A 26646-nucleotide genomic window follows, 5' to 3' on the forward strand; every position below is an offset into this window, starting at 1 on the left:
GCCATCGGAGGTCCGCCATGCTCCATCACTGCAGACTTTTAAGAAGGCCTTGAAAGCATATTATTTTACCTTGGCCTTCTACTGATATGACTGCTACTGTTGCTGCTGTTAATATCATTGTTGGTTTTCATTGTTTATTGTTGGCTTTTATTGTTTTTACATTTTTATCACTTTTAATATTTTAATTGTTTTTATGTATTTTATTGTTGTAAGCCGCCTTGGGAGGGCTTCTGCTCTGAAAGGCGGCCAAGAAATATTATAAACAAACAAACAAACAAATACCGTTTCCTTTTTATTTATTTTCGTGCTATTTAAACATTCACACACTGCTTTACAGCCATTAAGAACATTTAATAGAATGTTTCATCTCACACCTCAGCAACACACTCTGCTACATTGACTCTCAGCACAGACATTTATTGGGGGGGGATAGAAGGAAAAGGAGTGCCTTCTAAAGCATATTTTACACACTCAAAATTCTTTTTAAAAAGCATCAGTAAAATCTCTCTGCAAAGGCAGAATAGGGACAGTGCTTCACCAGGGACTGATAGCATAAAGTGAGGTCTGTCCCTGGTAAACAGAAAGAGTTGGAACATATGCAGAAGCAGTCTATAGGGGAAGAGAACTGAAAGCCGCAAGAGACAGTCAACCAAACAGACACTTTATTATCTCAAAACTGGACAATTTTGCAGACCTTGCCTGCACATTTCAACACCACAAGAGCAGATATTCTTGGGAATTCTGTTTGAGAAACCCAGTTCTCAAAGCCCTTGTATGTCGCAGGGTCAAACTAGATGTGGCATTATTTACATCTTTAGCGCTTGCATGGCTAATACCAGCCATTCCATTAAAAAAAAAAATCAGCCACAGAGGGGCTAAATACACAAATAACATCTTGTTTAATTTGGCATAGAAGGCAAAGAGACACTGATATAGTCCTTGGGCTATCTTGCTCAACCATGTAAATTAGAAGATGTGAGCCTGCTATGCAGTGACAAAGTTCCACATATACATACAATATCCTTTGCTAGTTATTAACAGTACTCTTGACGTGGGCACAGAATGCTGGCAAGAGTTCGCTTCCTCCAGGGACATCCTGGGTACAAAAACAGCCTGTGAAGTCCATGAAGACATATGATAGTTCCTCAACCAAAATAGATCAACAGCCTATCTACAGTCAGGACACCAACATATTGCTTTTAAATATTATATAAATACATCACCTCCCCCTTGCCTGCAGTTCTGCAAGCAACTGTACAGCAGTAGTGTAGATTTCTTTCTACATCTAGCCAGAGTGCTCAAACTAGAACACTGATTATAACCAAGATAAAACAACAGAAGCTGGTGTGCTTAAATGAATATGCTTGAAGTATATGCTTCAAGAATATGCTTACTTGAAAGCAAATTCCACTGAGGTCAGCCCCCCCCCCCAATCAAAATAAGCAGCCCCACCTTCTCCGTAAGACTAACTTTATCAAGAGCTCTGAGCTTTGACACTATCATGACTAATGTCTAATGTACTTGAGCTCATTAATAAATATTTCAAGGCATTTACATGTGGGGATGCTCAGGAAAACTGATCTTTGCAAATTCCAATACAAAATTCCAATACAAACATTTGTCCACACAGCCTGGACGAATGTCTGGATTGGAATGTCGCTAACCTTCAGATTTTGCACTTCTCCAATGTTTGCAACACAGTTCTCCACTCAAAAGAATGTATCAATTTGTTTAAAACATATATTTCGGCAGAAAATATGTTCAGACATGTCTATTTTGAGAAAATATGTTCAAAAATGTATTTAAATGGGGAGATATTTGTGCAGTTTTAAAAAAATCAGACTGATGTGGATAATGGGACAGAACAGAGTGATAAGCGAACACAGTGAAAGTCACACTTCAGAAACAGCCTTATCCATCCATCCCTACTTACCAGTATTCTACTAGTAGTAAACTAGTAGTACTGTAGCCAAGTCCTTAGAGAGTTACCACTCTTTCCTTTAGCCATCAAAAAGAGGCTAGCAGTGCACCCTTGTGAGAGCCATAATCCAAGCGCAGTTCAGAATGGCATAAATAGGGGCACAGGGGGCTACAAAGGGAAGGTGGAAGTAGGAAAGTATCGTTCTGTGACCATGACCTCTGTTCTGTTCACAGAAGAAACGATCCAAGCCAAATATGGGAATATTTGTGATATGTGTGAATAAGGTGATTATGGGAATAGCCAAAATCACCTTGACTCCATAAAGAACAGTGATGGTTAAAAGTTTTATGTATTGTCCAGCTCATGTTCAGATCATGAAAGGCCAGAAATGTCCATGTTGGTTAGTAAAGATTATTTGCAGTTAAGACTACGGCATTCTTTCCAACCTGTGGGAAAATCCAATCCAAGAGCAAAGCAAGGTGTCTAAAGAACTAGCCAGCAAAAGGAGGATTTTTGTACAAATTTTATAAATAAACATGGATCATTGGACATAGCCAGCTTACAAGCTCAGTTTATATACTTCAACTCCTTATAACCTTCCAGAGCTGCAAACCTCTCTCCCACTGCAGAAAAGGACTGCTGATATATTAGTTCTCAGAGGTTTCTCCATCAGCAATGGTAGGATTGTGTGAAATGCTTCTGATGAAATCTAAAACCTAGAGAAGCCCACCTGTTTTTCTACTTTATGATGGATCCTAGATCTGCTTAATGGTGTCCAAAAACCCTGATTGAGGGGTTTGACCAGCCCCTAGCAAATGTCAAGAGACTGTCCAGCTGTCAGTACCTGGCCAGGGGGTGGGAGGTGGTGAGCCCAAAGCTACCAGCTGGGTTGGATAGGTAGACAGATGGGTTGTAGATGATCTCCATTTCCGTGGTGAGGCAGGCAATTACTCTGCCTCCCTGGGATTTGCTGCCTATATTTTCTCCTTTGTCTTTTCTGTGACTCAAAATGCTATATGCTTTGATCAAACGATTAATCACCATGTTAAATAGTGTTCTGTATACTCATGTGCATTTGCTTTGATTGCACTGGGCTGTCTGTAAGTATTCATGATGTGAGCATATTCAAGAAATACGACAATATTACAGTTTCGATAACCTTTTGCATTTTGAAGTGGTTTCTACTGACATTCAAGGGTATTGCATCTGCATGTAGTTATCAGGATACCATGGGCCCAATTAAAATGAGCATAACATCAGCTCATATACTAACTACTTGCCACGTGTGGCTCAAATATAGCACACAGGCAAAAAGAAAAATGACAACACAGTAAGGCAATGTTTGCCTCTTTACTGAAACCCACTGTCCCACCCCCAGTTATGCACATTTCCGTGAAATTAACTAAAACAGCTTTCCTCCCCCCACACCACCCCACTTGCTACACTGCCTTCCCCAGTGCACAAAGCTTTGGCAGCTAAACCCTTTGTAAAGCAACTTATTCCTAGTCATTCCAAATATTTCAAACCCCCTACGACACAGACGCTTCCAAAACACGCAATTGCAGTAACACCGCCCCACCCTTTGACATACACATTTCCTGTGATGAGCTGTGGTGCTCTTTGTTCTGGGGTTGAGTAGACTTCCATGGCTGTAAGGATTCTTGCTTCTCGGTACGGGGTCTCAAGGCATATTTCCATGGAATTCTAAAAGGAAAGCTTCAATAAAAATGTACCTCAGTGGCAAATTGTGGAAAGAGTCCTTCTTTCTTCTTCTTGCTGCTGCTGCTTCTGGGCCAGGGCTGATCTAAATCATGCCCTGCTCCAAGCTGCAGCTCTAAGGCTGGCCACAACTTTTTTTTTCTAGGGTGGCACTCAGGGTGGCAGTCAATACATCCTCTTTCTGTCCTCTGGTCTCTTGTACAGAGCAGAGTGCTTCCACCATCTGTCCTGCCCCATAACTCACAGATATTTGGATTATTCTTAGTGCTGTGGCCTGCCCCATGGTATGCCAGCTGTAGGGGCTTGATCCCACCAACTAAAGGACACGTGAAATACACTTGGGGTAAAGAATTCTATAAACGATTGTTTCCTCAGCAGTGTCTCCATGTTGTGGCTAATCTCTTTCTAGCCCATGTGCTCCCAGCTTTTCCTGCTGTATTCTTTTTTTCCATGATGAAGTAAGGACGTTTATAAGAGGTCATTTCTCATTAATGGCTATAGGCATCAGCTAGTCTTTTTTCAAGCTTGTTGGATTTAGTTTCCTTTGGATGAGACAACACTGGCGACTTATGGAGACTTCCAGTGTGGATTGCATTTTTTCCTGCTTCAATTCCTGAACATTCTTTCCCTAGCATCTTTCTAATTCCTGGGACTGTTCTTCAAGCTTTTCACTCTCCTCATTGCTGGCAGGCTTCTCGATAAACAAAGTCTCTTGGTTACCTTCAAACCCTGCTTGTGGGTTTTCTGGCAGCATCTGGTTGAGACCTTTGGTTTGATCCAGCAGAGCTCTTATGCTCTCAATGACAAACCTCCACAGTCCCAGCTCATCCATGCTCGTGGATCTCCTCAGCCACCCACAACTGAGTACTCAAACTGGATTTCTGAGCCACCTTTGACTCTCTCTAGCTGTTGATGAAACAAGGCTTTCGGCTCCTCCCAAACTCTTCTTCACAATTGCTGTCAGTTATTCTAAGAAACATTGCAGCATTTTCTCCATCTCTTGGTATGATGCTCTAATTTCTTTCAGAACTGGTATTGTTTGAATGATCCTCTCCGTGCTTCTCCTGCCTTGCACTGGATAGGCGGTTGCCTCCGAGTTCGGAGGCAGCCGCCTATCCCCATAGGATTGTGCCCTTAGCTGCTTTCATTTGTCATTTATCATGTATTATGATTTTATCATTGTTATAGTTTGTACACCACCCTGATATCTTTGGATGAGGGGTGCTTTAAAACTAATGTTAATATATACATAAATAAATAAATTTACAATGCAATTCTGTGGACTCACTCAGAAGTAGGTACCACTGAGTTTAGTGGGGCTTAGTCCAATATAAGTATGTATAGGATTGTAGCCTTACTCCTCCTGTAACCATAAACATCACTTAGGGTGCAATCCAATGCATGTTTAGACAGAAAAATGTCCTACAACTCCCAGCAGTCCCCAGCCAGCACGGACTGTGCCCTTAGCAAATATATATTTGTTAATAATAGAGAGGTCAGATACTGATACTGTCCCTAATTCAATCAGTTCTTAAAGTGCCCCCCTAGGTTTATGGTCTAGAATTAAACTTTATCTTTGTGGTTTGTGCTGTGCATTTATTTTGTTACAGATAGGTTACCTGAGTAACAAATAGTAACTCTAGTAAATATGGGCCTTAACAAAAAGTGCCCAAGTCAAAAGCAAATGCTCGTTACTTTTTTCGTCTTTTGAGATCTGGTCACAATCACAATGATGGTAAAATGATGAATTTCTTGGGTGCTACACATTTTGACTGTTAGCACATAACTTCTATATGCAAAATTAAGTCAGGATGATAATTGCCATGATGAAAGAAAAATGGCTCCAGTTTATGCTGCTTCAATTGAAAATAAAGCCCACATTCATTTCCAAAGTTATCTGAAGGTCTGACATCGGATTCTAATAAAACCAAGTTAGATAACATTTAGCCATATAATAACAGAATCTTCTCACATAGTAATTAAGTATTATATGTCAGAAAATTATTCACATGAACTTGAAATAAACATGGATATGATGTGAACTACGGTTTCACCTTTTTTAGCCACTTCAAGTCATCTTTTTTACACCAAGGAGGAAAAAAAATCAACATAACCATTTTTTCTCAACATGGATGCACAGTCCACAACAGCCAGTGCTGGCAACCTACCAACTTGGTTCAGATGTAATGGGAATCTGTGGTTTCCTGCTACAAAAAGAAACTGTTTCGAGTCTCAGACTCACACACTCCTCTTTTTCTCTTTCATGTCTACGAAGAGAAGGTCTAAAGCTTCCACTTTCAGTTTTAAATGACCACAGTTTCCTGTGATGTCCAAATTCAGGGAATTGTGATTTATTCAAACTATGGTTAGTGAGAACTAGCCAGAATCAAACAGTAGTTCAGATCCTGGTGTGTTCCCGAACTGCAGTTTAAACAAACACAAATATAGATGTATGGGGGAATTCTCTATGTCTTGACGTCATGGGATACTGTGGTTAGTTTAAAACTGAAAACGTGTTCTCCTCATGTGCACAAAAGAAGAAGAGGGAGGAATTGCACAAGCCCAAGACCTGCCATGGCTTCTTACCACAGCAAGAAACCATGGTTTTTGAATCATGGTTTACATCTGAACTGAGCCACCATATAGGAACCAATGAACTAGAGTATTCTAGTTAGAAGAGCTACAGTTTGCAAACAAGGACAGATTCTGTCAGATTATAAAGTTTAAGAATTATGTTTTGTAATGGTCCCCCCCCCCACAATAATTGTTTTAGCTTTAAAGCTTGTGTTTTCAATTTCATTGTTAGTGGAATTCTCAAATATGAATTTAATTTGCCAGGCAATAATAATAATACAAACTCTTAGGCCTGGCTAGTGACAGATCTTTCTACTCACTTCTTTGCAATTTGTCGAAAACTTGGAGAATGCGTCTTTGCAATGGACATCCATGGCATGAGTGGTTGCCAGAAGTGGAGGGGCCCAGATCCTGGTCATCTTGGAACTGAACTGAAGCTTCAGTTCAGTTTAAGGGAGATATTGTGGCACAAAAGCAAACCCAATTCAGTGCAAGATGTTTATACCTAGATATGCTATTTAAGAAGAAAAAATTAAACCAGGACTCTACATTAAATTAAAATGAATTCAAAATATATCAGGAACATTTTTATAAATGTATCTGGTGTAAAGGTGTATTCTTTAATAAATTAACTTAATGAACTGACGTCCACATTGTTGCTGATCAATTAAAATCAAGAACCTGGGATATCTATCATACAACATATTATTTCAAATTAAGTATGTTACCACAATACTTCTGTTTTATAGAGTTTATGTCAGGTCAGCCTTATATTCAATATACATATTCTTCCAATTAGCAGAGTAGGGTTTGTAGAGTAACCATACATGAACACTTTGAATTTAATAGCTATACTCATGACATGTACAAATGGACATTTGTACATGTCATGAGGGACATGTACAATGACATGAACCCTCATGACATGAGGGCTCGCAGTTCTGTACAAATCACTTTGTACCGTTTGCTTTTGTACTGCATTGTGACTTTGTCCACACTCAAGATAACTCTCAAGAAAACAAGTTGCCTAGAGTGAGGACAAAAACTAGATCACTGTGTAAAAATAAAACAGAAAGACTGGACAACTGATTACTTATTGTTGTTTCCAGGGACCTTTGGAAGTAAGTATCTGGTTTCACACAAAACATAGAAGATGAATAGCTTAGTTTTGTGTTCCTTTCTTGCATGCAGCCGAGCAGCCACAGGCAGACAGGCCCTTGCTTTGCTGGTCTAACATAAATCCTGGGGTGGATTATCTGTGTTTAGTCCAAGGCATTCAGAAATCCTGCCCCGCTCAAGGAATGAGCCCTACAAATGTACAGATTTTGTTAAATCCGTTCCATCTGTTTTTTGCAGATTGTCAGAGAGTTTTGTTCAGCCATCCACTCATTGATGGAATTGGATTTTTTAACAAGAATTTTGTTGTAGTTGTGTTAAATCGCATTAGCGCTAGTGCGCATTTGCACTAGTGCACACTTGCACAAATCCGTCCGAATTAACTAATGCAGATTAGCACATTTCAGCAGGTGTGCATTAGCGCTAATGTGACTTGTGCTAATGTGAATTAGCTCTAATCTGCGGAATCCGTGTAACTTGGAAAAAGCTAGTCTGAGGAATTCACAGGTTGGATTCAGAGACTCATTTGAATCCATTGCAGATTTCTCCGACATTCCTAGATCTACCACAAACACAACTCATGGGAGACTATTTCTACACCTATGGGTCCATAAGGTACTGTTAAAAAGTTCATTCTGAATATAAGGCTAACTTTAGGGCAAAACCTAAAACTGGTAGCATCGGCCCAGCACATATGAAACCTACTTTAATGGGTTCAATCCATGTATTTAGTTTCATCATATGCTTCCATAAATACTAAACTTGGGGAAAAAAGGATTACACAGGTTTGTGATTAACACTGATCTTACTCTAGAATAGGCCTTTTGCTCATAAAGAAGGCCGTTTTAAAAAGGCTAATGTGCAGTGCAATCCTATGCCTATATACTCAGAAGTAAATCCCTCTCTGTTCAATATGACTTATTCCCTGATAAACATTTTAAGATAGCAACTGAAGAAACATAAGATCAACCTCTTTATGAAAGAAAAGAAATACGTCACAATTTTGTAATGAAGGTGGATCTTGCGCACTTTGAAACAGCTTTCTTCAACCAACATATGATCAATTTGCCATTTCTTGGACAATAAATATATGTGGTAAAGCAAAGGGAATCTGACTTGTGCTGCTTTCTGTTTCCTAGTGAAGAGTTACAAGCTAAACTGTAGTAAATAGTTAATTATGTTGTAATGATAAGACCATTATATATAGCACAACCCAATGCATTATTTATTAGAGTCCTTCTGTAGAGGAAAGAAACAGGAGGGAAGGAAATGGGCCCTTCTTCAAACAATCCCACCATTTGTATAAGAATGTTCATTTTTCAACGTAGTAACTGAAGCATCACATCCAAAAGCCTGAAAATGCATCTGATATGACTTTAAGAATAATGAAAATATTTGAATTCAAACTTTAAAGTTAGGAATAATGGGAACAGGGAAAGGAACCGTTAAACCGAAGTACTGGTTGGATGTGACAAGAACATTGGAAGACACATGTGTTGATGGAAATATTTTAAAAAATTGAACCAATGTAAACAACAGAAAGTAAAATCCTGCCTTTGCCTTAACCAAAGAGAGACAGTGGGATATAGTGGCTAGAATTCTGGAGTAGGAATGTGAAGCTGAAAATGTTCTAAAATGTAAAGCTTTTGATGAAAACACAGGTATTATACAGGTGCACTTGTAAAAGACTGGCTGCCTGTCAAGTGCACAGTTGCTGGTGAACCTAGATTTGTTGTGGGTGTGAAATGGCCTCCATAGGAAAGTGCTCTATGGTCATCTAGTTCAGTACTGGCTCCCCTGAAACAGTTCTCCAGGGTTTCAAGCAGAAGTTCTCCCAGCCCAGCTAGAGACTAAAACTGGACATTCTGCATGCAAAGCAGGTGTTACCACTGAGAACCGTACTACATATGAAGTTAAACACATATTTGGGGGGGAGGGGCCCTGCTTCACACTGACACTATTACTTTGAAGGGAAAGCAAGCCTTTGGGTGAGGAGAGTGAAAAGCAATCTCCCCTCCTTTCCCACTTCCCCTGGCCGGAAAAGAACAGGAGGGAGGAACTCCCCAGCCAGGAAGCCCCCGGTCCTCTGCTGCAGTGCCCCCTCCTCTGAGCTTTGCCACTTCTAGGGGTGGGCAGGGAAGTGTGCATAGAAGTGAAGGCAGCAGCTGCTCTAACCTCCTCTCTCATGCTCACACTCTCTGGGCACCACACACAGGAGCACTGGGCCCACAATGCTGCAGAGAGAGAGTGGGGAGAGGGAGAAAGTGCCTGCTCGCTCCCCCCCCCCCCCCGGGCAATGCAGTAAAGGGTGAGTGAGAAAGAGGAATTCAGAGCAGAGCCTTCTCTTGCTTGCATGCTTCCCCAAGAATCATGCCACCCAGAGAGAGAGTGACCAAGACAAAGCAGTGGGTGAGAGGGTGACCAAGAGCTTCCACACAACTGCTCAGTTTTTCTTTCTCTTCACAGGAAGGGCAGAGCAAGTGATGGCTGTCCCCCACCCCCAAATGCTCACCTGGCCTCTCCCTCTGGAACGCTCTCCCTGCTGCACGTCTGATCACTTTGGGTGATGCAGCCAGAAGAATTGGGCTTAGCCACCCAGAGGGAGAGAGGGAGCAAAAGGGGTGCTCCTTTGAGGAGCAGTCACCACCTTTGCCTGCTCAGTAGCCCGCTCTCACTGGTGAGTGCGGAGGATTGAGCTCAATCCCAACCAACTCAGGAGGAGAGTGCAGGTGAGTGCCAGAGAGGATGAGGGGGCTCCTTCAATAATGGCTGACCCTCTATGTTTTATTATCCAGAGAGAGGGAGGGTGAGTGAGCGGGCAGTGCAGCAGCTGCTTGTCTTCTGCCTTGAGGCAGCACTGTGGTCCCAATTTGCCTCACCACGGTGCCCACAAAGGGTGAGCAAACAGAGGCAGCCCTTCTGTTCATATTCAGTCCTACAGCTGGCTCAAACTTGTTTCCAGCAGGCTACTTCTGAATGCTCAGGGTGACTAGCTAGAGTGCCTTGGGATGCAGCAGGGGGTCCCACTGACTCAGGCCACGCTCTCCCTGACTGCCCGGGTCAGAGGCAGTCTCGCATCCACGGCAGCGGGCAGGTGGAGTGGCGAAACAGAAGCCCTGCACAGATTCAAGAGAAAGGAACAGATTTTGAGCAATCAAACCACGCTTAGGGGAAACCAAAGGAGCCATGCATATCACGGCCAAAGAGTGCTCGCACTGTTCAGAAAGTAAAGCAGACCCAGGCGCACGCGTCAGTTAAAAGCGGAGGCTTACTTGGTGGGGGATCGCCTACTGCTTCGCATTGCCATTTGCCTTCACTAGGACGGGGGTGGCGGGCAGTCCTGTGGGACTAGCGTATTACCACCACCGCAGCAGCAGCATTTGCTATTAGAACTCGCTAGATATCAAGTGATGGGATTGTCGAAAAAGAGGGACGGGCACATCTCTACATAATCGCCACAATAGGTGGAACCCCCCCCCCGCGCCCCGCCGCCTTGCCACCGTCTTCTCGAAGCCCTCGCCTCCCCGAAGGGGCTCCCCCAGCCAGCCACCCCCGCGCCCGCACGAAGCAGCGCCCACTCACCCAGGCTCAGCCACCAGAAGCGCCTCAGCAGGACGACCATCCCCACAGCCATGGCATCGGAGCCTCTCTTTCCTTCAAGCCACGGTGACGGGGATCGTTGGCGAGCGATCCATCCCGCAGACGCTGCCCTGGAGGGCGTCGGGGAGAGCGGGAGCGCGGCGGCGGCGGCGGCGGGGCGGCCGAAGAAGCGCGGCGACAAGCTTCAGCGTGCAACGCCTTTCGGAGCCTCTCCTCCGAAAGAGTCGAGGGATCGTCCCTTTGCGCTCCCCAGACGCACGGCGCTTTGGCGCACGATCGGCGGCTTAAGTGGGCACGTGGGGGGACGACCTCTGATTGGATCGCCCCGTGGATCGCCCAGCCGGAGCCACTGACCGAGCTCCCCGCCTCCCACCGCCGGCGAGTTCCTGGTCGCTACGGGCGGCGCAGCCCCCCGCACTCTGGCCGGGCGCAAGCCGCGGGCGTAAAGGGGCTGCGGAGGAGGCGGAAAGCTGGAGTTTTAGAAAGAAACCCAGCGGTGCCGACTGTGGGCGAGGTCGGCCCCCGATCCCTGTTTAAAGAACAGCCTCCAGGCCCAGCCTCGAGGTCGTGAGGAATCCAAAGCCTCGGGAAGGTGGACTAACGGCGATGTTACCGAGGCAAGGGCAAGCTTTCCAGGAAGCCCTTCCTCAGGCTGGATGTTAAAGAAAAGTGGGGTTGGGGGTGGGGAGGATGGAGGTGACGGAAACGAGCCCGAAGTCTGAAGTTTGTAGCAAATGTAGCCAGGTGCTTCCAGACAGAAGGCCCCTAGCCAGGGGCGTGGCTAGGTTCTTAAAAGATCCGGGGCACAGGCCCATAACACAAATTGGCATGTGGGGTGTGTGTGTGTGTTTTGTAGGGGTCAGTGCACACCTCTAAGGTGTGTGTACACATACACACCCACACCCCTTGGACGTGTGCACTGACATCCACTTAAACTCAGACCCCGATTTAGCAGTTTGGGAAACATCTTGCTTCTTCTTGGGCCAATTTAGAGTCAGTCTACTTCAGCTCAGTAGTCAAAGTAGTCAGAGTTTGGAAAACTCGGGCTTTGTGCTTCCTGTTGACTTGTCATGGGAAATTTAAAAAACACTACCCTTTTTTTTTGTCTTGGTCAGAATTGGATGATAATTGCAGGCATAGTAGCCACACAGAAGAGGGTTACACCTGCCCAATGTCAGAAAAAAAAAGGTCCAGGGTTTTGTTTTTGTGCTATGTGCCTTTATATTTTGATTTTCTTTTAAAGGGAACTGCCAATAACCTTTTTATTCCTTGGAAGAATTGGATGAAAATATCACAATATGTTGCCCCATCAGAGGAGATCCTGTCTGCCAAATTGCAGAATGATAGCCATGGGGGGGGGGGGGGTTGTGCAAGGGTAGCCTTGACATTTTGAGGGACTCCAAAAGAGGGCATGCTTATTTTCCTATGTTCCTTGTGGACCATTATTCTGGAAATTACAGACAGCCTAGATGTGTCTCTCAGTAAGAAACCAGCAAAGTTTCAGAAGGATAGGTGCAGTAGTTCACATAGAAGGGGAGCTCTCCAATTTGTGGGAATTATTTGCTTTCGCTTCTCACTCTCTCACACTCTCTGTCACACACACACACACACACACACACACCTACCCCTGGTTTTGTGTCAATGTGTATGAAAATGTACAGGTCACTGAGGCGTTCCCAGGCAAGAAACCTGCAAAATTTCAGAAGGATCGGAATGGGCTAGGGCATTATGATGCTTGAAATCGAGTTTAAGGCTTTTTCACAGTGAAGTGTGCTGGCATTGGAAGAATGGCCATCTCATAGTCCCATCCTTGCCCTCCCCCAAAGCACAGGGATGGGAGACCATGGTAAAAATGTATTTTAGGATTAGAAGGTGGACCTGTAAGTTATTGGACCACACTCCCTCCCTCCTCCTGTAGCACTTAGGCAAAACTAAACCAAAATATGCTTTTTTGAGACATAAAGACTGCCTGATTCTGCTTGGGCTTCAAACTTGGTCTGAATTCAATGTACATCCATATATAATATATATATATACACACATACACACAGAGATTTAAAATTACTGGAATTTATTTACATTGCACCAATGTTAGCAGCAGGGGAACATGGGTGGGGGGTGCTTTTACACTCATGTCCTGTTTGCGTGTTTCTCATGGGCATCTGGTTGGCCACTGTATGAACAGAATGCAGGAATAGATGGACCTTGGTCTGATGCAGCACAGCTCTTCCATTGTCTTAAATAGAGAGTACCTCTGACCATGTGCAGAATGTTTTTCTTTCACCACTGAGCACTTACATTTCCCCCCTACCAGTTCTATTCCCCTTCATGCAACCATCCCTCCTCATCCTACCATCCTCCAGAAACTCTTCATAAAAACAGATGTCTTCTTTTGTGCAACTCCTCTCTACCTCCTCCTTGTTTTGCACAAGCTCTCATTGTATCTTCCTCCTCATAACTTCATTTGTGCCGAGACTTCACCAGGATTCAACCAAGGAGTCTATTTTCAAAACTAGGGCTAAGTTATAGAGAAACTCTGAGCATGTACTAAGTGCCTTTCCCTCACCACTGAAGCTAGAGTCCATGCAAAATAAATAAAACACACACACACACACACACACACACAGGGCAAAACATGGATAGGACTGGGTCAAAAGGGTAGTTAATTCATTGGATTGTAATCAGCTGGGCAGCATATTAAGCCTTCAGCTGGGCAGCATATTAAGCCTTCAGCTGGGCAGCATATTAAGCCTGCTCGTAATCAGGACCTATTTCCGAGTAAACATGCAGAAGATCAGGCTGCAAACCTCCCTCCAAAAGTAACTTGTACTGGAGTCCTATACACATTTTTCTGGGAGTAAGCCCCATTAAACATAACGGGCTTATGTCTGAGTAGGCATACATGGGATTGTATAAGTGAGCAGTATTTATCTTCCCCTCACTTCAAAAAAAATTAACTCCTATTTTTATTAAAGCTTTCTGTTCATAGGAACATAGGAAGGGACATAGGAGTCAGACCCTTGGTCCATCTAGCCCAGTAGTGTTGACTCCAGGGTTTGCTCTCTAGAATTTGCTCTCCAGAGTTTCAGGCAGGATTCTTTCCTATCCCTACCTGGAGATACCTGGGATTGAACCTGGGACCTTTTGCATGCCAAGCACATGCTCAGCCACTGAGCTACGGCTCCTTCCTATTGCTGGATAATGGCAGCTGACAAACAAAACAGCCCCAGATTCATTCCTCTGCAACTATATGAACCCACTTTTCTCAAAGACCTGGCTGAGGAGGAGAAGGGGGGGGGAACCCTCTTGTCTGTTTGTATAAACTCAAATACAGTTCATGCTTCTCTCGCCCACCAAAGAGAATTCTGTTTAAAAATTCTCCAAGATATGCTCTGGGTGGAATAAAGGAAGACCATGATAGGGAATCAAAGGGAAATAGAAGAAAAGCAGAAGGGTGATTGGAAAGGTGGCAGTCTCCCCTCTAGTTAAAAGGTTGGCGCATTCATCCTACACTCCCTGTTGGTTTGCTAAGGGAGTGAGTCCTAAGGTCTCCTAGTAACTGCAGGTCTACTGAGCTCAAAGGGAAGAAGCAGGCTTGTATTAAGACAGATGATAGTAATTGGGGCGGTCTAAAGGTCTGGGGCCCATGCCAAGGTAGGCCTATTTCTAACAATGCCTATGCTCCTAGTGCTAACTTCCAGAAGGCATTGTGCAGCTCTGCCATCTTTTTCCCCTTTCGGGTTTTTCTACCTTAGGGAGAAAGAGAGAAGAAAAAGTAAGAAAACACAGGAAGGTCACTGATGGACGTCACCTGGAACCTGCATAACATTTTGTGACTGAGGCGAGGTGATAGAGCCATAAAAGCCTCATCTGGAAGCACCTAAAAGTGGAAGACACCCTTCAACCATCTAACCATGAGACTTAGTGGGCGTGTGTGTCTGTGGGTAGGTTACACAGCCTCCTAACTCAGGGGTGGGGAACCTTTTTTCTGTCAGAGGCCCATTCCCTCAGGGATTATCTGTCAGACAACATGCCCCTAGCGGGCCTGGCTGAATCCGGCAGTCACTCCTTTTCTCTCTTTCTGCCATCCCCTTTTCTTTCTCTCTCAGTGACACTCTTCTTTCTCCCCACACAGCAGCTGCAGAAGGAGGGGGCTGAGCATTCTCTCCAGAGATCTGATCTCTGGAGAGGGCATTTGAAATCAGACTCAGAGCCATGTGCTGCCCTAGGACTGCAAGTTGACCTCCCCTGGATTACGCAATGTAGCCCCTATTGACTCTACCTGATGCAACACCTAACATTAATTTCCTGCATTGTTAATTTAAGCAATATGTGTGTATACTGCTCTCTGCCTCACAAGGGCACCAAGCGTTGTGCTCAGTGTTGGTGCCAGAGCAAAGTAATCACCAGGGTGTTGTTTTTTTCAAAGAAATGGGAGAACAACCATTGTTGTTTGTGTCTCAGTTGCCCTTGGCGCAACATGAAATCTCTGTTGCACATAGCGGTCTAATCAAGGTTGAAATCCTGTGAATACTTCATTGGAAGTAAGTCCCACTAAACGCTACCTGAGTAAACATGCATAGGATTGGGCTGCAAGTGTACATTACACCTGCTGTACTCCATCTTAAGCCTGTTAGAAACTAGAGACTTCGGGGTTTTTCCCATCGTGTTTGGTTTTCTCTCTCTCTCCTTCCCCCTTTTTGCTTAACACCAACCCCAAAGAAGAGTTCTGGCAAAGTCAAGCTTGCTCACTTCTTTGAGACTTTTTACTTCGTCCTAATAAAGCTATTATGCTCCTGTTGCTGTTTGGATTTCTTTCAAACAGACTAGCAAGTTATGCTAGTCCAGAAGGATGTCCTCAAGGCAACAGGGTCTGAGATTCAGACTCGGAGAATCAGAAAAGTCTGGGAACTAACAGGTAAGACCATGAAGCCTATTAGATTCAGGGCATGGCACAGGCTGGGTGGGTGATCCGAGCCCAGTTTTCCGCGGCTCAAGGATGGAGCCTGATGGACATAGAGGTGGCGCTAATAGTGAAAGCTCCAAGTCAGTCAGAATAATCCCTACCCCCTTGGTTATAGTCCCTTCATTGAGATTTTACTCCTTCCCCTAAAGAGGTGATAATAAATCTAGGCAGAAGTGGCCGCCCCCGCCTCCTCCAACTTTGCCATCCTGTGCAGAGGCTGTGATGTTGGGGGCACTTTGAGAGCTAGCAGGTGGCTGAACATACTACCTCTATTTGCACCCTCCCAAGTTGTCAAACTTCCTGCTGGATGCCATTTTTTCTTCCTTTTACCTACATGATGCCAGAGTGAGGTCAGGAAACATTGATCTCACTCTGCTTTGGTTTCATGTCATGACACTACACAGCCAATAAGATCTGGCCACATTACATATGAAGCCAAATCAAAATGAGGACAGGAAGCAGTGCTTTCTGGCTTTGCTCTGACATTGTGCGAGTACAAGGAAAAAATGGCAGAGTAGCAGCGGGGAGTGCCATTGCTGCCAGAGCTACCCAAACAGGACGTGGAAGAGGAAAAAAGGGGGCAGTTTCATGAATCCTCACCCCAATTTTGAGCTTAAAAAGTTCTAAAAAGAATTTATGCCCAAGCCTTAGCAAAAGCCCTGAAATCTAGCAGTGCTGCAGAAGACAGCTGTGTACTCAGGGAAATTGGAGATAGGAGAAAAAAGAAGGCAGTATGGGTACCAGGGAGTAAAAATACAGAAACGTTTGCTTAGGGAAGCTTTTGGAGGCTGAGATGCTGCAGGAGGGAAGGTGCTGTCTTGGGGCATTTCTACACCAGCCTAAAATCCTGCATTTAAAATGGGGCTTTCTGCTTCCATTTTAAATGCAGAATCACCACTGGCTCCCTTTACATGTGCCCCCCCCAACTTCTCCCCATATCTGAGTCTTCCATTCTCTTTCATTGATCTTGCTCCTCTTCTTGTTGCTTTAAGTCTTTTCAAGGAGGAAACTGAATCGGAACACAACAGGGTAATTTGATAGCTCATTATCTGCGATCTATTTAAAAACGGAACAAAGGGCATTTAGTGCAGGAGGGTCACCGCAGGGTCATGGCGGCATGTCTGCAAACTTCCGTGAAGGAGCAATCTCAATCGCAGGATACAAGCTCTCTGTGATGAAGCCCTTGGTCTTCAAAACACACCGGGAAATAGAAGTGGCGGTTTGTTGTAGTTTTTTATGCTGAAAGCTATTCCTACTGAGGTTCCAAGAATGCTGCAGACCTTTTACTAGATCGGGAAGAAGAAAATCAAAAGCCTGTTATTCCCTATCCTGTGAGAGTACAAGTGTTCATCCCCCCCCCCCCCCCCGGTTTCACTTTTACGATGATAGACTTGAAATCCGAATTAGTTAAAAAAAAAAAAACACCACTGAAAAATAGTAAAAAAAAAAAAAAAGCTAGTAAAAAAATAACCACTGAAAATTACCTCCAGTTTTGGATGGGACACGTAAAAATAAATGTATGCATTTGTAATTGACAGCCATTTCTAATATGTATATTAGTGAACAATTTCTAGCAGAGGATTTTATTTCATTCCTCAGTTTACATGGCAGAAAGATGAATGATATACACAGCTTTTTAACTGGACACTTGCTATTGAGTCATTAACAAGTGCCCTGTTTAATGATCCAAAAATTATCATCTAAGTGGTGGATATTCCACTAGTTTTTGTTTTCTCTGCTGAACCTTACAGGCTAAAATACATTACTTTAACCTCACTTTCAGAAGAACTGAAGCAAGCCAGTTTGAAAATGAAATAATTTGAAATAACCTTTATTTGGTTATTTCACATTTTTAGATGTGAAATGGAGCAGTAACTCATCTCTCTGAGACAGAATATAGATCCACAATTATACTACTTTTCCCATTATTGAATCCCAGGTTAATCTATTTTTCCACTTAGCCAGCAAGATGTTTTCTTTTGCTGCCATCTGTTGTACACAATGGACAATTACATTAAATGCTGCATGAATGGAAGTCAAGCACGGAACACAAGGATAATTTAATAAGTTCAGCAATACCATTTTTGGCCCTTTTCACAATACAAGATTCTCCCCAATTCTCCCTAGCTTATTTCATAGTTTTAATGGATTTAAGTGTGTGCTACTTATAGCCAATATTAACAAATTTAAGTGAATGTGAGTAGAATTCTTGCTCATACCTGTCCAGTTCTGATCTGATGGGGGTGGGGCTGGCCCAGCCAGAGACATAGGGGCTGAAGTCAGCATGAACCACCCCATCCCAGTGCACACTTTAAGCCCTCATGCATTCTCCTGCATGTCAGTTTAACTGTTCTTAAAGAATGTAATTAAAGGGCTACACCCAACATCATGTGAACAACTTCCACTCATGCAACAGTACTCCCTCCACCCCACCCCAAGTCTGCTCTGGAGCTGATGGGGGGCATGGAGGAGGCTGAATGGAGGGGAATCCTTTCTGCCAGCAGACTGACGACACCATTGGATACAACCCAGTGTGTTCTTACGCTAGCATTTTATCCTATTTTCTTCCAACTTCCCCTGTACTTTCATGTCCCACTGTGAGTTTCTGGGAGGATTAGAAGGATGTGGGTCTAACTTGGCAATGGTATCATTGGGCAGCTCAGTTAGCCCCATAGGTTTCAGAGAAGAGAAATCTAAGACAGGATAAAGACAAGGTTTTCTTCTCCCATTTTTCTGCAAAAGAAATGGAAGATTTTGTTCTGTACACAGGACTAAACAGATTGTGGGGAAATGGTTTAAAATGGTCAACTGTTTAGTGGTTAAAACCACATGGATCTTTATATAAAAGTCTTTATATAAGACTTTTCTTTAATGTTGCATCCTCATCTGTGTGAACATTCATCACTTTTCCTTCTATATTGGAAAGTTAAGAATGAAGGGCATTAGGATGTGTTTTGAGGACCAGTAACTGTACCCTAGGAGGTCTGTCCCAAATAACTCTCCCCTTTCCCCTATAAACAGGAGTAGACAGAATCTAAGAATGTAGGTTTGAGCATCCTTGTTGCATGATCTTTCCAATTTCTGTCATCCAGCAGCCATTCCATCAGAGACACAGGAAGCAGGGCTGCTCCATCCACTCAGCTGACACCAGCAATGTGTAGCTCCTCTCTTTGAACTGTTTCCATTACAGCTGGCTGTGGTAAGACCAACAACTTCCAGCTGCAATACAGCCACTACAGCTGCATTACCCCTAGTTGCTATAAGATCTAGACAGTGTTAAGAATTGGTGCCTGAGTTTTGTTTTCCATTTTACTTTTCCCACCCCTTATTCTTTTTTTGTGTTGTATCTTTTTAGGTTGTAAGCCTGAGGGCAGGGGCTATTCTGTTTTTATTTATCTGTAAACTACTCTGGGAGCCTTTCCAGGTGAAGAGTGGCATAGAATCAATCATAGGATAGTAGGGTTGGAAGGGGCCTATAAGACCGTCAAGTCCAACCCCCTGCTCAATGCAAGAATCTAAGTCAAAGCATATAAAGGTGTTAAATACCCACATCTGTTTGCTCCTGGGTAAATAGATGCTGAACATTCCATACTGGTAGTTCAAAAGATGTTCTAGCAACCAAGTCACGCAGCACCTCACTTGTGCTACAGCTTGGGAATAAGGCCTTGCTCTCTAGTGGCACTGTGGCTTTGTAGTAATGACTAAATTATGTATTCTTAGCAATAGCGACTTACCCCTTTGCTTTAAAACTTTAACTTGCACTCACATTCTTTACCTCTTCAAACAGATACGAACATTTTGTTAGTTAAAATACAAGCATCTTAAACTACACTACAACCAACCACTGTTTATTGAAACTTCAATTACAAATTTCACCTGAGACACTATATAATATTTTCTAATGTTGTTTCACGTTACAGTAGCAGACAAATGCAAAATACAGATAACAAAAGAACTGATGAAAGTTTATGCTTCCAAGTTGCTTAAGGCAGGGATTTCTTGATGTTTGCAGAGTTAAAGATTAGATCAGTTCCTCTCAAACTTGTTCTCAGTAACCAAAACATGACTATAAATATTTGCAAACAAGAATATCTTCCAACAAAGTTACAGACTTCCTTAAACTAATGTTTTGTTTCTCTTTAAATTCACATGCTCTCAAAGACCTGTGGCTTTCAGCAGCTCTTCAACTGAAAGTGCATTTTCTTTTCAGGCCTGCAAAGATGGCTTCTCTCTTCAGTCACATTTACCAGCGCTATACACAAAATGATTGTAGAATATGAAGTCACGTCATGAAATCCACAAATGGCTATAGAATCACTGTACGAACGAAATTGAAAATATGCTAGTTAGAAAATATCCAGTCACTGGGAAACAGAATTGAAGAGCTCAATTTAAAAATCATAGTTTTATTTTTAAAGGCCTATCTGCTATTTTCTACATCCATCCCTACATTCTGCTGTGAAAAAGCAATTATTCTTAAATCCTGAGAAATTATATGGAAATACTAATACACCAAGGGCAGAAGACTATACATGCCTGCTTAGACCAATTAGTGAGGGCAGGGTGGGGGAACCTGTGGCCTGCAACGCTGTTGAATGACCTGCCACAACACAAACTTCTGTCAGTCTGTCATGTCTACATTAGCAGTAAGCAGAGCAAGTACACCCAGACCCTTGCTTACATAGTACAAACCAGAGACTACCCTGCTTCTCTTCAGCCAAGTCTCAGTGGGGTTGGGCTACAGAGGGAGCACAGAGGCTGTTTTCATCTACAGTCAGCCTATCTGCAACAGGAGAAGGGGATCTGTATGAGAGCCCACCCAAGTCTCACAGGCACTTCACTACTGTCTTAATATCAAGCCAACGGTTGAGAAAATATAGCCAATTTCTATTCCCCCTTTCTTGCTTCTAGTAGGTCTTCTGACATTCCAGAGAGGGAGAGAGAGCGAGAGAGAGAGAGAGCGAGCACGCTGGACAGAAGGCTACATCACTCTCCTTGTCTCCAGCACACACATGCTGGAGCAGACAAATCATCAAAAAAGAACTTACTCAACCAGATGCCATTTTGAGAAGCATCTATTACATGCTGCTGGCATCTGCAAACTAATGAGAACTATGTGCAGTTCTTTGCTTGAGTCCTGTAAGTGGATTTAACTTTTATACCAATTAAGTTGTAGCACTGCTTTCAGCAACCATCATTGTCAGCAGTCTTCAGGCTAAACAACACAAAAATATGCTTACCAGTGGCCACTTTTTTTCCGAAATAGCGGCTTCATGGGAACCCAATCCAGATCAGAACCATGGCACAAGGGGAGAGATTTAACCCCTTCCTCCCTGTGCAATCTTCACATCAAAAATTACCCCACCAAACTTCTATTACCCCCAAAGTTGCTGTTTACTGTAAATAGCACCTGTGGTTAGGGATGTATGAGAGTTTCTTTTTACTTTGTTAAACATCAGAACTATTCATACTCCCAAATGCAAGCGCATGTTTCAGGCAAAGCTTGCATATTCCTGATCACACAATGCATCTGATAGAAAAAATTGCTCTTTAAAAATGAGTATTTTGAAAAAGATACACATTTTCACACTTTAATCAAGAGGGAGAAGTACACATGTGGGTGCACATTGGAAAAAATGGCATCTAAATACGCACTTTTCCCATTAGAACAACAAAGCTCGATAATGAGCTAGTTGAAACTTAGAGGTGAAACTCGGGGAATGGCGATGGGCTTGAGCCTTGCTGGTTCTCTCCTCCCTGCTTTTGGAGCTGCACTTGTGGACAGAAAAGCAGTGTGGGGAGGAAAGAGCTCAAAACCCTTCCCACAGTCCCAATCCAGACCAGGGCCCTGCATCGCTGTTATTTCTGAAAAAATGTGACCAGTACTACATGAACTTTTAAAAATGTATGTTTAACATAATATATAGTATGGCCTTGATGACATTACGAGTAAAAGTTCGATAAAATCAGTGGCACTAACACAAAGATGTGTTCATGACAGTAGCTAAGCTACTTTTATAGCAGTACATTAGCTTGAATTCAAAGTATGTTTGGCATGAACGCGTGAGTCTAAAATGCAGTAGATCTAGAAATTAAAAATGAATTACTATTAAGATGGAGATATGTTAAAGTATATACATTGTTTCAGTTCCAAGATGTTTAGGTACTCACCTGTTTACTTCTCAGATTATTCTCCTGTTTTCCCTTGGATCTGGACACACATTTCTTATTCAGAAGTGATGATGTCATTTGCACAATAGTACTAAGGGGCAACCCACTAAGCAAACCCTTAATTTCTTTTATCTCTACTAAAGCATCCAAAATATTGTCTCTAAAAAGAGAGAGAGAGAGAGAAATGAGAGCCTCCACGAGAAGCTCAATAAATACATTCCTATGAATTCTACCTTTTAACATTATACTTACCTACTAACATCTGGATGTAGCTCTTCCAGTTTCTTAACCACTTTGCGGAAACTTCTCAAGTTTAAGGTGTTTGGAGGTATAAAGGTGGTGGATGGATTTGGTGTAAACTGTACTGAGCCCAATGGCAAGAGGCCCTCTGCAATATCCTAGGTAGACAATATAATAACTGTTAAACAAAGAAAGGAAAAATTTGAACTGTGCTAGTATTCAAGGATATGGACACCCAATTATTTTGTCTATGGAAAGCGTAAACAGAAACAGATGCCGTAATAGGATGTTAAGTAAAGCTTTGTGCACACATTCCCATTGCATGCACAGAACTTTGTGGGCACAAGTGTGGGCCCTCACGTGCAACAGAACTGCTGAATGAGGGCGTTTACACATGCGTGCTGTGCAGATGTAATGGTCTCAACTGCTTAATCCTCCCTAATTCTGTCCTTTCTAAAGAAGTTTTTCCCACCATGTCTAACCACGGTAACTGTTATATTGGCACTGTTAAACGTAATTAGAGCTAGCCAAGGTCCCTTTAACCCTGGATCTCTGAAGCCTACTGCAACAGGAAGCCTAGTTATCCCCAGGGGCCTGTATACATGGGAGGTTTTCTCCAATGCTGCTGTGGCTTAAAGTTGTTAGGGACACATGATGTCATGGCCACTCTGCAGCCACCCTGGAGTTTACCATTTTGCAGAGGACTTTCAAGTCCATTGTTTTTCTTTAACTTGGCTGCCCTGCAGTTCAGCTGCTGTGTGCCCATCCCTCTGCTTTACATTCAGTATAATCAGGGTGTTCCTAGGGGTGTGTCTTTCACCTGGCTGTGCCCTCCATAACCTACGTAACTAAAGTAACTCGCCTGCCTTTCCAGCACATCAGAGCCTAAAGCACTCTTTTGAGCCTTCAAGATCACCCTGCACTCCCATTTTGCCTGTGGGAGTAATTAGCCTCTGTGATGATGCACTTCTCTGATGTTTGCATTACTTCACTTCTCCACCGTTGTGTTAAATTGCATCTCAGATATTGTGTACAGTCACTTCTTTGATGGTACGTAAAGTCGCTTCTCTGATTCTAAGAGCTTTATCGCAGTAGTGATCTGGCGAGGTCTTGGGAGCCTGTCACTGTGAGTGGGGAGAAAGTGCCCTGAGGAGGAGGAATGGGGGGTGGGGTTGGAAGCAGTAGCACCGCAACAGTTTGCTGGAATGGGGCGAAATGGGGGAAGGGATGCTCTCAGGGGGACCCTTTAGATGCTGCACTGGAGAATTGAGGGTTTGGGTTTCTTCACTGAAAAGTGCACACAGTAGGGAAATGGGGCGGACTAATTCCCTGACTATTTGCAGGAATGAGGCTTATTTGCGCTGGTGGGGTGCTCTTACGGGGAGTGAGTATCTAGCCTGCATTTTTAGTGCTGTTTCTAGCTTTCAGAATTGTGAATTATTCTCCATTCATAATACTGTTGTAGCAGGGGGAAGCCTAGACAGGGGTGAGCAACAATCCCTTCTCATTGGTTGAGCAGCCCCTGCCAGTTTGATGACATTCAGTTCTACTCCCCCCGCCACTAAACCTGGAAGTATGTTCCTTTCAAGTGCTGTGTAACCCATGGAAACTGGATTTTAAAGGTACAGCACATTCGGATTTTCTTACTTCATGTGTCCCTGATGCACCAAAGCCGATTCCATGAAACTCTGGATAATATGCACTTCTCATTCCATTGTCGTGAAGATCCCTCACAGGTGTCTTTAGTTAACCATTGGCTAGACACAGCAGGGGGACCTGGTGCTCCGAAGGGAGCACACACAATCCCATCACCTACACCTGATCGCTTAAGCATCAATTAAGCATTCGGGAATATTGTGTCAACATTGATCATTACAAGAGAAAAATGTGTACTTAGTACTTTAAAAGACGTTTTGGCATGCAATCCAATAAAAAAGTTACCTCCTGATCTATTTCAAAGCATGCATTTCTTGATGAAGATTTGAAATCAGGATTGAGTGCTTCGGAAGGGGATGAAGCACAAAAGGACGCTTTTGAAATGGCTGAGAGAGGCCTGGAACCATTAGGCAAAGATGACTTTAAGGAACCTTTGGAGACATCAGGGCTTTTTGAAGAGGAGTTAGAATCACCAGCAGGAACCTTTGGAGTAGCTGAGGCAGAAGCAGGCACTTTCAAAGTTACATTACAATTCTTTCTATATTCAATATCCTTTTTAGAATTATGTGGTCTTTGGTTTTCATGCTCTTGTTTCACCAAACTCTGATGATCTGGGACTCCATTTTCTCTTATGATCTTTACAAGTCTAACCTTCACTGCTTTCCCCTTTATTTCTCTCTCATTCTTTTCTTTCACTGCCATCTTTGCATCACAAGCTGTTTTAAAACTAAGGGATGCATATCTAAAATGTAAAAAATGTACCAGAATTAAGTATTACTATACAACACAGACATCTCATTAGTTATTTAAATATAGGTGTACAACACGTCTAATATGATTCCTTCAACGTAGAGCTACTAATCCCTACCAGAAAGTTAGGGGCATGAGCTATCCTCCTATGCACAGAGATTAAGGGCGCAGTCCTATGGCAACCAGTCAGTGGCTAGATGGCCATAGGATTGTTCAATTCCCTGAGAACCAACCTCCACCCCCTCCCATGCTGCCTCATAGGCAACATGGATTGGCCCCGCACTCTGCACTCGTAAGAACAGCACAGAGCGGGGAAAACGGAGCATTTCTGGGGGTGGGGTGGGCCGGGAAGGTCGAATGTGCTGATACAACACTTCTTATGTGTTGTCCGTCCAGCCGCCCCTCCCTGCGCTCTGAGATCCCATGGCTAGACAGCTTAAATCGGATGTCTAGCTGCGAAAGCAGGGAGACAGGAGCGCGGAGGAGACCCACTCCTCTCGCCCTGCAGTGGATAGGCGGTCGCCCCGGGGGTCGGAGGTGACCATCGATCTGCATAGGATTGTTCACTAACTTGGTGAGATGCACAGCCACTGCCTGCAGTGGGAGACTTGTCTTAACCTCCCAATACGTCTAGCCATTCTCCTCTGCACCCACCAACAAATAAATTTGTGTTCTTAGTGGGAGTAGCTTGTACATACTGCCCTGTCAAGGAACTAGACTAGGTTTGCATGTGGCTGGATTAACGTACAGAAAACCCACACAGGTGTATAAGAGCAGTATGGATGTGTCTTTGTTTTGGCTTGCAAGAGACCAAAAAGCAGGGAAGGGAAGGGTGGAAAAGAGCTTGACTGTTGCCTATCATGATGGATTGTGTCCTAGGATCCTACAAATAATCCAAGCAGAAGTATTTCTCTAAATGTACTTCTATTATGAAATCACACATGTTCCAAGTAAAATACAGTATCATATACATACCTGTAATCGTCAGAATACTCACAAATTGAAATCTCAGAAACGTTGTACTTCTGGAAATGAAGCCACAGGTCAATCTGAAATATACAAGATGACTTTGTAGCACATTAAAAAAGTATCAAATGGAACACTGTTATATTTAAATAGACGTTGACTCACTTCCGATGCTAAAGGACTTAAACCACCAACATGAACACGATAGATATTCTTTGACTCCCTTTTTCTGTCTTCTATAGTTTGTGTTTCTAGAACGGTAGAAAAAGGTTTAATTGAATGTATTTATTGCTGGAAGAATAAGGTTAAGAAATGTCATCTATACAAATAAAGCCTCAATACTGAAGAAAAAAGTTCAGTAGCCATTAAAAAAATCCGTATATGGAATGATTTTGGGGTAAAATACTAGATATCGGTTTCACAGAACTTTAAGGCTTCATCAGAGAAGATTAAATGAACAGTAAATGTCTTTTCTAGCCTACTTTTAAAGTACATATCTAAGCAATAAGGCCTTAAAACATTAGATCAAGGTCTGCAACAAAAAAAATTAGCACATATTAGAACATTAAACCCAGCTCTCATGTAAACTAATCCTTTCTTTTAAAAAATATTGATATATGTCCTGCATGGATGCAGGACTGCATAAAAGGACCAGTCAGTTAAAAAACAGCCAGCTGGTTGGTTATATAAATTTATTATTTATTCCAGCAATCAAGTGGCCAGCTCTTTCGCCCCAGTAGCTGAAGAATGAGATGGATCAGATCTCTTCAGAGGCAGGAATAAGCCAACAATCTATTAGGCCACTTAAAGGCCACAAAAAATGTGCAAGCTTTTGGGATCCCCCAAATGTCTTCAGCAGGCGAGATGTTACAAAAAGCAGGGGGTGGGGGGAATGGGGGGGGGGAGTTGCCAATGTTAAAGACATTAAGTATGTCAGATTTTTTAATCCTAGCCTCCCTGCCTGCTT

The 26646-nt window shown here is 43.2% G+C and overlaps 1 protein-coding gene across 12 annotated transcripts in view; it reads right to left on the reverse strand.

Annotated features, from left to right (window-relative positions):
• The window catches only part of LOC146358774 (RNA-binding protein 44-like), a 101651-nt gene that overhangs the window by 48045 nt on the left and 26960 nt on the right, over positions 1-26646 (reverse strand). For 11 of the 12 annotated variants that reach the window (XM_084819761.1, XM_084819709.1, XM_084819727.1 and 8 more), the window contains 6 exons: positions 25845-25930; positions 25689-25762; positions 24249-24705; positions 22320-22465; positions 22068-22227; positions 17714-20213 (listed from right to left, as the gene is read on the reverse strand). In XM_084819761.1, coding sequence (XP_084675887.1) covers positions 20211-20213; positions 22068-22227; positions 22320-22465; positions 24249-24705; positions 25689-25762; positions 25845-25930 — 926 coding nt within the window. In that variant the 3' untranslated portion in view covers positions 17714-20210. Of the gene's footprint in view, positions 1-17713; positions 20214-22063; positions 22228-22319; positions 22466-24248; positions 24706-25688; positions 25763-25844; positions 25931-26646 lie in introns of those variants that run through there. The other variant, XM_084819770.1, reaches the window with a different exon arrangement.

Source organism: Heloderma suspectum, chromosome 1 (assembly GCF_057233095.1).
Source record: "Heloderma suspectum isolate Gila_16-S chromosome 1, 16-S_ref, whole genome shotgun sequence".
NCBI classification, from domain to species: domain Eukaryota; kingdom Metazoa; phylum Chordata; class Lepidosauria; order Squamata; family Helodermatidae; genus Heloderma; species Heloderma suspectum.